General features: G+C 43.2%; 1 protein-coding gene across 5 annotated transcripts in view; it reads right to left on the reverse strand.

Annotated features, from left to right (window-relative positions):
• Positions 1-15,288, reverse strand: part of srrm3 (serine/arginine repetitive matrix 3) — a 71,201-nt gene that overhangs the window by 30,375 nt on the left and 25,538 nt on the right. For 3 of the 5 annotated variants that reach the window (XR_009770157.1, XM_061701775.1, XM_061701772.1), the window contains exons 2-6: positions 14,332-14,419; positions 13,240-13,544; positions 4,748-4,843; positions 1,308-1,400; positions 550-630 (exon numbers count right to left, since the gene is read on the reverse strand). Coding sequence is in view for 4 of the 5 variants with exons in the window: in XM_061701775.1 (XP_061557759.1) it covers positions 550-630; positions 1,308-1,400; positions 4,748-4,843; positions 13,240-13,532 (563 nt within the window). In the remaining variant the exon portion in view is untranslated. Of the gene's footprint in view, positions 1-549; positions 631-1,307; positions 1,401-4,747; positions 4,844-13,239; positions 13,545-14,319; positions 14,420-15,288 lie in introns of all 5 variants that reach the window. The other 2 variants (XM_061701773.1, XM_061701774.1) reach the window with 2 other exon arrangements.

Below are 15,288 nucleotides of genomic sequence, written 5' to 3' on the forward strand. Positions count from 1 at the left end.
GATGTCACGGTATCTGTCTCGTGCACGTCTGGTCACGGAGCTCCCAGCTTCAAAGACCAGTGCGTCCACGTGCATTACGCCCCGTTTCACCAGCTGCTCAGAAGGGAATATGGAAATGCTCACTTGTGGCTGGCTAGCGCCGAACACTGTCCTGAACATTTCTTAATGTATTGTTATCCCTGAAGGAGGACAAGACGTAATTAATGGAAGAACGAAGGACGCATCATCACCTCGTTTTCATGGCGACTTATCACATTATGCAGGTTTGTTGCCAGCTAATGGCAAGCAAAGATATGCAATATGTTTTGGTTTTTTTCTGTCAACATGGGGGTGCTTGTGTGTACATTACCGAGGGAAGAAAAATGAACTTAAATGATTTTTGCAAATGGCTGCAATATAAAAAAAGAGTGAAAAATTTAGGGGTCTCTGAAAACTTTCCGTACGCACTGTAGGAACATTATATATCAAGGTTATTGACTATTCTAATATATCACTACGTAATCCTTCGGTAATTTCATCGACCACTCTGAGCAGCGTATTTCCACTCACCGACTTTTTCGGCGGCTAGATTTCTTCTTCTTTCTTTTCTTTGGACGAGGGGATGGAGAGCTGCTTGATTTCCTCTTTCCTCTGGAATATCCACAAACAGAAACAAGTAGACGAGTGAGTGGCTCTTACTGAAAACATCTAACAAGGGACACAGTGAGAATACAGTGGAACTTCTACAGTATTTTCTCGTGCCACTGAAATCGGGTAAATTCGGAATTCAACTGACATTTTCAGGAAAAATGGTAACTGCATGTGTTTAGTGGCTTTATATAGCGTATTCAGAAAGAACCAGCCACGACACATTATAAGGCATCTCAATACACTACATTTCTAAGTAGCGCGATTGTCATGTTGCCTTCTTCCACATCAAGTCGCTTTTCACCCGTAAAACTACATTTGTTGTCGTCGCGTCCGCAGAAACTACATTTACCCAGGGAGTTCTAACCCTTAAATGCAACACAACATTTTAAAAAATGACTGCAATATAGCAATGTAAATAAACCACGAGCTCTCACGGGGAATTGAAGCCTTCTGCGCAAGTGGCAAACACCTTAACATCCCTCTGCATCATGCATTTTAAAACACAGAGCACATAATCATCGGTATTCATCTTTGCGGCTACTAGATCGCCTGCATCTCGAAACCCGTGTTATAGCCATTGAAGTGAAGATAATACATAGATGATTGAATTAATCACGTGAGCATTAGCAGCGGGTCAACAAGTGAACATTATACAGTGCGTCAAGTGTGTGACTGACCTGTTATCACTGTGATAATCATCGGCGTCGTCGCCATCTTCATCGCCAACCAATTCAGCATCATCTTCTGGGTAGTAGTGCATGTGGTTGACCCTGAAAGAGGGCAGCGGCGGGTTAGGAATTTGGAGAGTGGTTGTAGAAAGTAAACTAGCTCATAAAAAAAGTGAACTCTGCTGTTAGACTGGAGGAGGGTATGTTTTTACTGTACAGTATATATTGTATGATTTCGACCAGGAAGGAGGTATTACAATAATAAAAAGAAGTCAATATTTCAAACAAAAGGTGTCCTCAGGGGATAAAACTACAAAATTGTCCATGGGTGCGAATGTGACAGTGAATGGCTGTTTGTCCGTACGTGCCCTGTGATTGGCGCGTACGCCGCCTCTCACCCAAAGTCAACTGCAATAGGCTCCAGCGGTATAAACATGGATAGATGGATCATTTTGACTGCAACAGTAAACAGCAGCAGTCTCATCCGGAATCCTCTCTCTTCCTCACACCCTCCCCCTTTTTTTTTGCGTCCTCTGAGCAACACGTCCGACCTCGCTGGCGCCACTAGCGCAAAATAAAAGGCGGGGGGGGGGGGGGTGGTAAAACATTGCACTGATCGGTTTGCTTCATGCAATTCGATTTCGTTGACCCAACCCACTCACAGTTCTGTGACAAAAAAAGAAAAAAAACAAGGCTGAGCACATTCTACGTATGTAAAGTCAAGCACAGGACAGACAGTGAATGTTAAGGCTCATTGAATTAGAGTAATGCTGGTTGATCTGTTTTGCTTGCAAGAATCCTCCATTTCAGTGGACTGAGTAAAGAAAGGAAAAGGGAAAAGGGATTCATCTATGAACGCAAACACACGTGGGACCCGCTGTCAAGGCAATTTCATTTATTCTTGGATTTCATTAAGTGCAAGAGCAGACCAATGATGAAAGGATATTATTGAGTATCAAGAAGAAGAGCTCATATATTATATATCGTTGGTGTTGTCAGAATTTGGCCCTTAATTGACAGTATTTTGTGTCGTTTTTCCAAATATATTTCTGAATTTGGAAAAGCGAGCACTGCCAAACAAGGGCAATTAGCAACAATTGAAACTCTCTATCCTGCCAGATCATGATTGAAAAATCAACACATTTTCCATATTGTCTTCCAAAAACGTCAAAACCATACACCAATGCCATGTCATGCAAATGAACGCCGATGGTCGCTAGCTGAGCTCCGCGAGCAGCTCACAGCCACGCTTTCGACACCTCAAAAACGTCGGTAAGTCCACTGACATTTACGCCCACACGATCATTTGAAATGTCGCATCCAAGATTCTGGATTTACAAAGGCACTTCTAATAATGCACAGTGTCAATTGATGCGACTAAACAAATGTATTGACAAAATATGTTGTGTGTGTGTGTGTGTATGTACATACATCCAGAGAGACACATTTTGAGTGAGCTTTGACTTTTTAATTCTATTTTCCCATCCAGTTTTGTTGTGTAAAACCCACGTCTTTAAACATTAGATGCCTTCGCTCTTGTCTGTGTTCCCATCCCGCCTGCCAGAAATCTATTGTGCTTACCGGCAAACAAAATTACGTGCTGGCACATCCATGTTTGCTGCGGGCTGTTTTTGTGCTCGCGTCTACGTGTATTAAGCTGCCACGGAGGGGCTTCGACTGTCAATAGTTTGTGTGTAAATTATGGGAGTTGAATAAGACCTCCAACGGTAAGGAGATTGGGGGCAATAGACCTGAGGCCATGATGGAGTCTCATCACAGTCGACAAATCGGCATAAATCTATCTGTAATTATAGGATTAAGTGTCTTGGTTGAAACTGGAATAAAAAGTGGAACAGACATCAATTAGGATTTATAGAGGCAGGATTTCTAGGAAACAACCCCGGATGTATGATTGAGTTACTTTTATAAGGTATATAAGCATTATGTTGATTAAGGTGTGGATTGTACTGGGATATGTCTGTTCAAGTCTGCACGGCTGTAGGACAATGTTGGCCCGTATTGAATTTTCCACGAATGAAGCGAAATCTCTTGATGTTATCATGCGCTACCGAACGAGGGGGGAAAACCGAGCGTGCTTTCTCGTGCCGCATGACGACATTATCTTACGCCGATGTGCAAACTAGTTCATTGCAAGCCATTCGTAACCTCGAAACCTCATATGTCGGGACCGTTGCGTCCAGGAACATTTCAAATGTGACATTCGGGGATTTCTTCGATAACGAAGACTTTCAATTTACGCGAATGGTTATAGTTTTCATTGAAAGTAATGAAACCAAGCATCCCTAATGTCACATATTTAGACGCTCCCATTTGTCCGGGCAGAGGAACATCCATTACGAGGCGCTATAATGTGTTGTGCAGGCCTCAAGTGAGTGCTGAGGCTTGGAAAAGTGCAGGGGACAACAACCTTGAAAATTGCAAACTTCTCCATTTTCCACATGGATGCTTTCATGGAGAAGTTGCACTCAATCAGGGCCTGAAATCCCCAAATGGACACCGAAGGACCCAAATGGGAAAAGCTACAAAATGCTTCCTCATTCCTCGCAGCTCTGTCCTTTTATCAATCCCCCTCTATGCGCATCTACTTGCTGCATAACTTCTCTGCAGCAAGCCTCCGCATTTCACCGTGCTCTGCTTAAATGTCAGCAGATACCGGCTGAGGTGCAGAGGCGGGACAATCGTTCATCTAGTTTGTAAGAGGGAAGCAAGGCGCCATTAGCGGTCGTTACTTTACAGACTGTGAGGTCACGTCACCGCCGCGATGCCGCCATTCTCCATCGATAACTAACTCCATCAGTAGCACGAACAGTTTGAAGGACAGTCTCAGAAGGGCTATAACAGCCACTTTCTGCTGGTGTTTTCAAGCGGTAAAAAAAAGTAGAGTATAGTGAACCGAGTGGTTTGCATGTCTGCCGCACACCTTCGCGAGGTTCTGGGTTGAAATCCCGCCTCCAGCCTTCCTGTGTGGAGTTTGCGAGTGGGTTTTCTCACAGTATTCTGGCGTTCATCGTTTTCAATTTGAGTGCGTATGTTTGTTTTTCGATATGTGACCTGCGATTGATGGGCGATGGTCCAGGGTATCACCCGTGACCCGAATGAGGGCAAATGCTATAGAAAATGGATGGAGCGTTGGACAACGGCTCGTCACTGGGGTGTTACCCTCAACAATACTGATCTTATACGCTTGACACTTGAGTGGAAAAGGGACAGAAGAAATTGGACAAGAGTACCGTTGTGGACCACAATTTCTGAGAGTGTAGGAAATACCAGAAAGAAACCAATGTATCAAATGATTATTTCTTTCCCCCCCAAATGATCTAAACAATGTGTATGCCTCAGGTAGATCATTACTGGTTTCAAACGCCATTCTCTTTTTTAAATAGCAAGAAAGTGAGGGTGGAGGAGGAAACAAAATGACGTGAACTTACACTGGTTGTGAGCCATCTCTGGTGATGACCCCCTCTTTGTCCATCAGCATTTGTCTGAACGTGCTCACTTTCTGTCGAATCTCCTCCTCTGTGTACCTGAGCAGGGACAAGAGGACAACAACAATAAGTCAGAAATGAGGGCTGCAGCTGTGCTGGCCTGTCTAAGCGAACACGGATGAAGTCATCTGGAGAAGGCTGCATGAATGCCAATGGATTGGTGCGAATTCAAGCAGCAGCATGTCAGTTGTCATCAGTGCCACATTCTTCGCTTAACAATGTCAAAACAAATGACCAGCATTTTATGTCCTCCAAACTTCACTTGAATGAGTTAGGTCTTATACCTGACATGTTTCTTACTCAGGTCATAGCTGAATGCTCTTCTATTAAACCAGAAAGTCCAACTTGATCTGTCCAGAGGAGGAATCCATAGAGAGAAGGTGAATTTAATGTGACCCATCAATAATTCGCCTTTTTAGTTGCAAAACTGTCAGTAGATGGATAAAGACAAATAAATCCAACTCTCTTAAAATGCTCTTACAACAAGAGAGGTATCTCTGCAAGGTGAACAATCATTCGTTCAGCCTCACTGAACAAGCGTGACTGCAGCAGTTGCATTACGTCCGTACAGATTGTCAAAAGATAGACGTGCAGGTCAGCGCACGTCAGAACAGGGCATTGCGCACCGGACAGATATGCTGGTGGAGTCACACGCGTCAGATCATCCTCCCCACATTCTGCCCTTGTAGCTGCTGTAATGAGCTCTAATGAGCGAGAGGGAGAGAAAGCTGTAAAAATGTGGCCACAAGCCAGATATTAGACAATTACTTGGGACTGGGGGGGATGGCTGATCGCTATCGGCTTTATTAAGCGTGAACTCCTCTGTAGGCGCCTTTCCATGTGATCAGCTCTCACGTGACACATGGGAGGGAATGTGGAGGCAGAATCAAGCTAAACCTTGGAAGTATTTGGAATCGAAAAACAAAGCCACCATGTTAGTTATGTAGATTTGTAAAGTTCATTTGTTAAGCACACATTGGATTGCTTTCAATAACAGGTGCAATGGTAACGGTCAAATTCAATCAGCATTTGCATTATTTTGAACGTTGCTGGTTTTAGATTCCTAATCTGGATGCAGATTGTCTGCCGTCAAGGATGATCAGCAATGGGAATTCGGATTGAGTCTGTCTGGACGTCTTGCTCGGGGTTCCCCTTCTCTCAATCGGGTCACAATAAAGTCGGGCAAACAAGGATTGTATTTTTCTGGCTCATATTGGCAGATGAATAAATTACCTGTCTTTTCCAAACTTTATCAAAGGACACACACGTATGTAATAATTAGGTCAAATGCTGGGAAAACATGATCTGACTCATTTTCTTCTCTGGAGATTATGAAAGAGGAGATCAGTTTTGCGAGTACATTCACATGGCAACAACCATCAAACGATGATGTTATCGAAACGGAATTGCAAACACAACTGAAAATACTGCAATAAGCAAACGAGGTCAGTTGTCAGCCAAGACACTTAGTAAAGACAAGGAACATGAGCACCAACTGCTCGTCCTCGCGGGCAACACTTGATTTCAATTCCCTTCATCAGCGTATACTGAACGTGACTTGTTAGTTAAGAGGGTCAGTAATGCCACGTTGCTATGCTATCAGATATATCAAAAACGCATGTAAATAGGCATTCGGAAATAACCTAAAATAAGCATTCAATAGGAATTGCGCACTGAGACCTGCCGTGCGACTCCAACAATCTAACTGCAGCAGGACCAGCTCTGAGATGTCTTATGAATTAACCAGTGGTTCCTTTCAGGGTAGAAAAAGCATGTTTACTTTTCAGGGATTTAAAAAGAAATGCTGCAGCCATCAGCATATTGACAGTGTGGAGAATGCGATTAGTACGAGTGTGAAGCAGAGTTGCAATAGCTGGACGATGGCCCGGCAGTTCTGACGGGACCATCGGGTCTTGCTGTCGGCCAATCTTTCGACCCAGCAGCTGACACCCCAGCACAATAGAAACCCTAGACCCGTAACTTTCTATTCATGGCTTCCACGCACAACACACGAGACATTACCATGTGTTAGGTGCTTCTTGACATTTTACAACAGACTTGGCACGCTTTCTGCTTAACGCTGAGGTGATTGAAGAAGGGAGCGTTTTTGTGAAAGACTCAAAAAGGAGAACGGAGACAAAAGATGCATTTTCTCCAAGATGACAGCCTGCCGAGTTTTCTACTTGACATTGTCAGGATCACAGCGGCGTTAGCGTCTCTTTTGCTTGCAGGAAGGGAAGGTGCCTCCTCATTTATTTGACCAATAAAAGGTAACAATTGTATTTATCTGTAATATTTGATCATTTCCTGGATAAAGAAATGTAGTTATTGAGTGGGCTTTTGTGGGCATTTGACAAAAATGTCTTGACTTACGAATGAAAATGAACCTTCTAACTGCTTGCGTACAAATAATGGCGTCTCTGGAGGGCCTGCCCACCGGTGCATCAAGTGCCATTTGAAATTAAACTACAGTGGTACCTTGACTTACAAGTTTGATTCGTTCCGTGACTGACCTTGGAACGTCATTGACTTGTAGGCCTCCCTGAAATTGAGAACGAGACGTGGGATGCTGGGCAGACGTGTGCTGTTTCGCTGCCGCTTGGTCTGAAACTCGCCCTTACCTAAAGGTAGTGTTAGCGAACAGCGCTAGCTTCCGATAAGCGGCACATACTTGATTTTTCAGTGACGTTACCGACACGGTGGTGGGAGTGGGGGATATTTGTGTTTGGCAATGTGTTCGCTTCATGCGCCACATCCACGGAAACGTGCGCTAATCAACTACTTGGCGACGAAGTGTTGACGTCGCGAGTAACTGTCATCATGAGGTCGACGTGGATGTCGCCTACAGCCGCTTCCCGTAGCTTCGTCATGTTCTCCTTCTGACGACAAACGAGCGGAGACTGAATCAGTAGTACCGCTGCTAAGTACTGCTTCACCATTTCCCCTCAATGATGTCATGTCAGTATTAATCAACAATCAAAACCCACAATCAACCACATTTTAAATGATTACTAAATGCATTCAACAATTATTATGCCCATTACTTTTTCATAGAAAGACTATTGGCAAAAATGCATCTTGTGAAGTTGGCTATGAAATGGAGTGAAATGTTTTCTTTTATGTTATTTTCTAAATCTGTGGCTCTCAAAAGAAACACTGCAGTTATTGCTGTAGGCCTAATTTGATTATTACCATTGTTTCTTTGCTGAAAGCCATTCATATATTAGGGTTTGATTTCAGAATTGAATTTTTGAAGCTGTCATGTGATGCCAACATAATATCATTGGAGGAGGTCAAACTAATTTAAGAAGACGAGAAACTAAAGCCCTTGTCGACATGAACAGCAAAACATCCTTCACCTCTCCCCACTGGTGTCTATCCTCTAATTTGGGCCAGCCTCCCACTGCATTACTGCATTTGTGGGTCTCGTGGAGCGAGCTTAAAGCATTCTCAAAAACAAATCAGACTTTCACCAACTAGTCTGAGCGTGCCTGCACTTTGACAAAAAAAAGTCTGGAGTCAAGAATCTTCAATGGACTTTATTAGTTGGTGGCCAATGGTCAAGTTTACACCCAGATAGATCATCTTTGAGTCTGGAGACAAAAAAAACCTCTCTTTGTAATGACCGCCAAATGTTCAAGCGAAAAGACAAAAAGAGATCTGCTTCATTGATTTGTTTAATTGCTTTCTCAGAAACTATTAGTATGTGTTCCCTGGAACAACACGGGCATATGTATTTCATACTTCTTGAGGCCGTGCGGGTAGCAGGGTACCTTTCAGCAAATTAGATAGTATAGAGGAGGATGGTTTGGACTTTCTTAACATACGTCTAACTGATTGCGGCACGTTATTTTGCGTGTGTATGTCTGTGCAAGTTGAGGGTTTAGGTTAGCAGGCAACATTAAAACATCCTCTTGGTGATTTGAGCGGACAGCAAGACAAGAGACACTGATTAGAGTGTGGCGCTCGCTGTCAAGCTCGCCATAACAAATCCAGCCATCCATTTTCTGAGCCGATTCTCCTCACAAGGGTCGCGGGAGCGCCGGAGCCTATCCCGGCTATCATCGGGCAGGAGGCGGGGTACACCCTGAATTAAAGAATGCGATTGCAGTAATTTGACATCACTAAGCAATAGTAGATTATCTCCACGAACGCACAATCCTGTAAAATGAAGAGGAAATGCGGCCCTCAGACTGTGTTCACGCCATTAGCCTTCCATTAAGTATGTGTTCTCGTGCAGGTGTGGTCTGTGTGTTTGATGCCTGAAAATGCTGCTTCCACAAGTTGAGCCCAGGGACTGCTGTGCTGTGCATCCATTTAATAGTGCGGCCATCAATTCTGCCGCAGTATGTTTAGTGAAACTGAAAGACAGAAGGACAACGTGAACACCCCCACATTTCTATTTCAGGGTCCGGAATAAAACAAGCCACAGAACCATTAAACTACTGTTTAATGGTTGAATTCTCAAATGGAGAGCTTCCAGATGCTTTCATTTGAAAGGATTATTTTCATTTTTTTTTTCTGCTTCTGTTTGAATTCAGCACTGAACACACATCCTATTTGCTGTTACGCACAGACTGATATTAACAGAAATATCACTGTTTGGTTCAGGCTCGTATCGGTTTCTAAAAAAAGTGCTAATGCTTTACCACAAGGTGTGTTGGAAAAGTTACAAAAGTTCAAGTTCAAATCCAAATTACAAACTATGAGTTTTTCCTTTCAATGTAGGTCAGATGATCAACCATCTAGCGGTGATTGCTTTGGTCTGTGCATGAGAAGTGGCAAGAGTTGGCTGCTTCACCATGACAACGTGCCTGCTCACAAAGAACACCGTCGTGCTGCCGCAACCTCACTACTCACCTGTGAAATGTTTTTCTTCTTTCCCAAGCGCAATCATCGAGGTCATCAAGGGCAACCGTTTTAAATACAAGGACGACAAGATCAAGATGGCCGTGACGACGGAGCTGCAGAGGATCTCGGAAGAAAACCTCCAGGAGTTCATGAAGGCATGGCCGACAAGGCTGGGAAAGTGTGTTACACTCCAGGGGGATTACTTCGAGGAAAATAACGTGAAGTTCGTAGTTTGGATTTGACTTTTTTTTTTTTTTTTTTTTGATGACACCAGTCCTCAATCTTTTTTTTTTTACACGCCTTGCATTGAAAGCAGAGGTGGGACCAGGTCATTGCTTTGAAAGTCAAAAATTCATGACTCAAGGCCGACTCCAGTCTAAGTCATGTGACACGAGTCCACATAGATCTTATTTCTGAGTATTTCTTCTCAGATCTACAGTAAGTTTAAAATGTTCTATGGGGATTAATGGTAATGACTATATTTTTATTGTAACATACAGTATGCAAATATACTGTACATAAAAAAGCAGACATGTACGCAAAGTAATGCAGGGGAACCTCAGGTTACGAACGACCGTTTCAAACAATTTGGGTTCCGTACAAAATTGACTTCTAGAATGCGGTCTTGTTATGAACGAACGGATGGATCTGTGCTGTGCTTCTACTTGCACACAAAAACAAAATAGCTCTCGGCGGAGGTGTTCGCTCGGTGGAAGTTCCGCCGATAAGCACTTGAATGCATTTCCATTATATGGTGAATAAAGAACATGCTTGGCTCGTAGAAAATGTGCTCGGCAAACGTTTTCTTTCTTTGGTTCTGTTTAATGTGGGCAAAAGGAGGGCTGAGTGATACACAGCAGCTTTGTGAAAACATACAGTATGTAAGGTTCATGCGTCTGAAGTGCGAGGTGCTGTGAGTCGCGCTCATTAGCGAGCTGGATAACGACTCAGCCGCCACAGGGCGTCGAATCATGCGTCATCACCAATGCCTCAACTAAACACCCCGCAATATAGTTTACATTATTCTGAGAACTCATTGAGTTGGAAGTGAATCAGCTATCGTAAGGCTACCATACTTGTTTGAGACTACAGGAAGCATTCAGTATGTTTTCCATGTAATAAAAGTTCAAAGGTACTTTGTGTGTCACATGCACAATGTGCAACAAAATTAGTAAACAACAAATCAGTGGCCATCTCTAAGGAGCAACAAAACAAACAAACGCCATGTAAAAAGATTTGTAGTACACTCCAAGCTGGAATCAAAGCAAGGGCTATTTTTTATGCTATGAAGGTATTGAAGACATGACTGAGACTGGGTGAGTCTTGCTAATTCACTTTGGCTAACTTGTTGACAAACACCACCAAACGCGTGATGAGCCTGAGCTATGGTAGCTCAGGTACGTAAGTGATTGAAATAAATAGATAAACGCCCAGGGCAACGACTCAGCAAAAAGTGCGCGGGCTGCAGTAACACTAAACTTCAAGTCGGGAGCTGCAAAATGTTGCCCCCCGGGCCGCGTGTTTGAGACCCCTGACATGCATAATTAAAGTAGTTGTAAGGAGTGGGGCTCCAAGGCTCCCCCTACAGGTGTTAAATGTAATTCATGTTTACATAAGTGACGTAAATATAACTGGAGAGAATTGCTGTGTAGCTACAGGATGCTGTTTTGTAGGAAAAAGTGTCCAAGAGAGACACTCTCGCTTATCAGTTTTTGATGGGTACATATAATGTAAAATGTCTCTTGAGTGCCCACATGAGACAGATCCGCCCCTAAAGTGAGCCAATGAAAATACTCTACGTCTATAATTCTTGAGCCTTGGTCTATTTTGATGACAGACATGTTATTAAGGCGCCTGGAAATAATGCATGACATGACCGCTTTAAAAACAGCCCTTTATGGCACATTTCAACCGCAGTGTGTTGTACAAGCCCTGCACAGATATCAGAACAGCAATGTTAGCATAAGCATCCACACGTTTGTGCTAACAAGCGCCGATTGGGATGGCCGATTGCCATGACACGGAGACGCAATTAGTCCGTTTTATTGCAGCTGCGGCCCAATGGTTAAGATCAACGCCTGCCACCGTGGGGGACCGAGGTTCAAGACCCCGACCGGACCATCTGCCAACATCCCACGGACTCACGGCTGTGGTGTCCTTGAGCAAGACACTGATACCCTGAACTGCTCCAGTGTGTTCCACTAACAAGTGTGTGTTCACTGTGATGGGTAAAATGCAGAGAACAAATGTTGCGTGCGTGCATGCATGCATGTTCACGACAATAACGGAGATTCTTCTTCTTCTTCAATGTTGCCTGCAGCTGCAGAGCAGTGAATTGATCACTATGAAGCACTGAATACCTTAATGTACATCCTCCATTAATTGCTGAGGCTCTCTATAGGTTCCTTTCTTGTGACCGCCATTCTTGACATCCCACCAGCCTAATAGTCCATGGAGGCCTCAGTCAACACAATGACTCAGACATGCCAATCTGGCGCCAGCCATCCTCTTAATTGTGTCCCGAGCCTGGCATGTCTCCACTTGTCCATCCTAATCCTGTACTCACACTCTTACAAGGGAACATTAGAATATCTTGGGAGGAGGTGGTCTGACGACAGATTTCAATGTCTACAGCCGAACAAGATGGCCCGAGTTAGTCCAGAGCGTTAACGCGGAGTTGAGTGGTTTCTGTCCTTCGAAGTGGCCGAATCTTCGCATTTTCCCTCTCTTCCGATCAAAGTCTGCAAAGGCCTGATTGTCAAATGTGATGGCCAAGTATTGTGTGCTGTGTGGTGTGACAAGAATGATATTTTTCAAAACGGTCAGGTCAGTCGTAAATAATAGTTCCAATTGCAAATCCTTCTGTGTGTAGAAACGGCGAGGCAATGTAGTTTCCGGAAAAACTAACTCTTAGCCTAGACTCTTCTGCAGTATTTTTTCTACTGTTTTTACTTGAATTATCGAACAGGCTTATTATTTAAGATTGTCGGCCCATCTGCTTACTAAGCAGATTGGGGAGGACAAATCATGAACACATCCGACACCACGAGACTATCGCTCATAATAATCTAAGACATTTTTCTTGACTTTTATTGCAAGGGAGGGAAAATGATCAAATTTGGTAATGGCCATTTTTTTCCCCCCTTGTCATATGTGTGGGGTTTCTTACAGCTTAAAGTTTTTTTTAAAAAACACTATTTGTCTCCCATGGCATTTGTACAAGACCGCTTTAAAAAAAAAAAAAAAAAAAAAAAACTGAACTGGTGATGGCGCACAATTATCTAACGACTGGTAAGCCAACCATACTGTACGTCTTCACCATTCTGTTTCAAATGCCGCACTGCATAGAAATACGCAATCAGCCACGCTGCTGATTTATTCCTCTTTGGAGGACTTCACATTTGCAGAATAAACAGGATCAATCAAAATCAAGTTCAATACATCTACCTAATGAAGCAATCATATCGAAAGATCATCTCTCTGCCGACGCGTCATCTGACTAAGCAGCAAGTATTTCTTTTTTTCATGATTATTTCATATATTCAGTAAAGTACAAACGTGTAGTGTGAAACGCTCAAACTTACCCTTGCTCTTCCATCATCTCTTGGAGCTCCATACATTTCAGTTCTACCCTCCTCTTCCTGTCGTGGTCCAATATCTCTCTTTGCGGCTTTTTCACTAAGACCGGCTCTGATTTCGACGCTCCCTCGTCTCCACCTGGTTGTCCTTCCTCAGTTTTGGCTTGTAGGGCCGTCGTCGGTGTCAGGCCCCCTCCTCCCGTTGTTGCCCCCATCTCTGTTCCCGCCCTGGGGACGAGTGGCTTGGTCAGCCCGTTTGCAGCATCCTTGGGAGAAGGCACCCTTGCTGCATCGTACATGATGACTGTGGTCTGTGGGGACACAGAGGACGAGGACAAATTGTTAACTCAGCACTTGGCAGTCAAAATTTATTTGTGTGTTCTCTTATTATGTATGAGGATACGAGTTGAGTTCTGAGCGATTTACTCCCAAACAATTGCACAATAATAATAATAATAATAATGGAGAAAAACAGAGCAGCGCAGACATCTGCCAAGGCTAATACATTTAAAAGCATAATCAATGCCAGAATGGCTACAATCCAGAAGCTCCAAGATGGTAAAGTTTCATAGAAATCCACAATCTCATCTGGATACAAGGGATCACAATGTATTAAGATCTTAGAAAAGAACAACAAATTACAACTCGATCTGCTAAGGTTTTACCGAGATAGAAGTTTATATAAGATAAGCAATATAAGATTCTGAGCATGTTAAACAGGATTTTGTGTGGAAAATCTTCATTGCAGATCCCTATAGAATTGGTTATTTAATAAAGCCAAGTTAAAGTCTCTTCAACATATCCTTGGTCTGAATTTAGATTCTATTCATGAATTCATTTATTTCGATTCAATATTCAAATTTAGGATAAACTTTCCAGTCTAATTCGATGAAGGTTTGGGAGCCTGAATTACACACAAACAAACCTACACGTACACTGCAGCATAAGAAAATGGAACCTTGGCAGAGTCCCAGAGTCATACTGCATGAATGACACTTAAAATAGCAATGAATTGAAAATGCAGCCTCAGGTGCACATCCGCAATGGTTTTAGCCCACCAGTAAGCCAGGAAAAAAAGGTAAATACCACACGACACACCAGAAGCGGATCCTCTTGTGATTTGATGTGAATATCTCACGACAGGCTGCGGGATTTCTGTCTGAACCGAGCAGCGCATCAGAATGATCTGTAGACACATCAAACACAACGCTGGATTCAGGCTACACGTAGACATACATGACTCATAACAGCGCTGGCAGCGAACATGCTCTTTTAGGCAGCAGCCCACCAAACTACGCAACAACATACATTGATGTGCGATGTGCAAAGTGTGTCCTTCACCGCAGAATCATAAATGGTACATTCTTGTAATTTGACATGATGCGTTGTATGACACACATTAGGATTTTTAATATTGATGTTTTATTTCCGGCTTGCTCTTTGTGCTGATTTCTCTTGTTTTAATAGCCTGATTTGATGTTGCTCCAGGAGTACTGTAACTGGCTGCTATCAGAACAGAGATCTGTGTGGCTTCCCAATAAAGGCCATTCATTGCCATCTCGTGCTTTGTTCTGATCAGACTGCACAATGCCGTTGCATAAATTGCTTCCCGCTACAACATGGTCAGAAAAATAAATAAATCAAAATACTTTTTCCCCCACTTGTGTTATAGTTTAAGATCTGCACTCTTCTGAGTTCTTTTCTAACCTTTGAAACTCAAAGTTGCTCAGCTGATTAGAGTAAGAGGTTGTTATTTATTTTATTTTTTTTACCAGGGATACAAATTCCTCCGTTACAAGTGGCAGAGGGACATTTTGATCAAGATGAATTGTCCTATTAAGTCCAGCGTGGAAGATGCAGAAGAGGAGAAAAGTCTCCCTTCTCTCCCACTGCAAATCTAATGGCTTCATTTTTCGTTGAAGAGCCACCGATGAGAAGCTGAGTCACGTAATCATCGTCGCAGAGGGTTGAAGACACCAGGCAGGGAGGGTAAGACCAGGCGGCCACGTTATTATCTTAGCTCGAGTTTTGTGTGTGAGCAGTTTATGTTGTGTC

Source organism: Phycodurus eques, chromosome 17 (assembly GCF_024500275.1).
Source record: "Phycodurus eques isolate BA_2022a chromosome 17, UOR_Pequ_1.1, whole genome shotgun sequence".
Classification (NCBI taxonomy): Eukaryota; Metazoa; Chordata; class Actinopteri; order Syngnathiformes; family Syngnathidae; genus Phycodurus; species Phycodurus eques.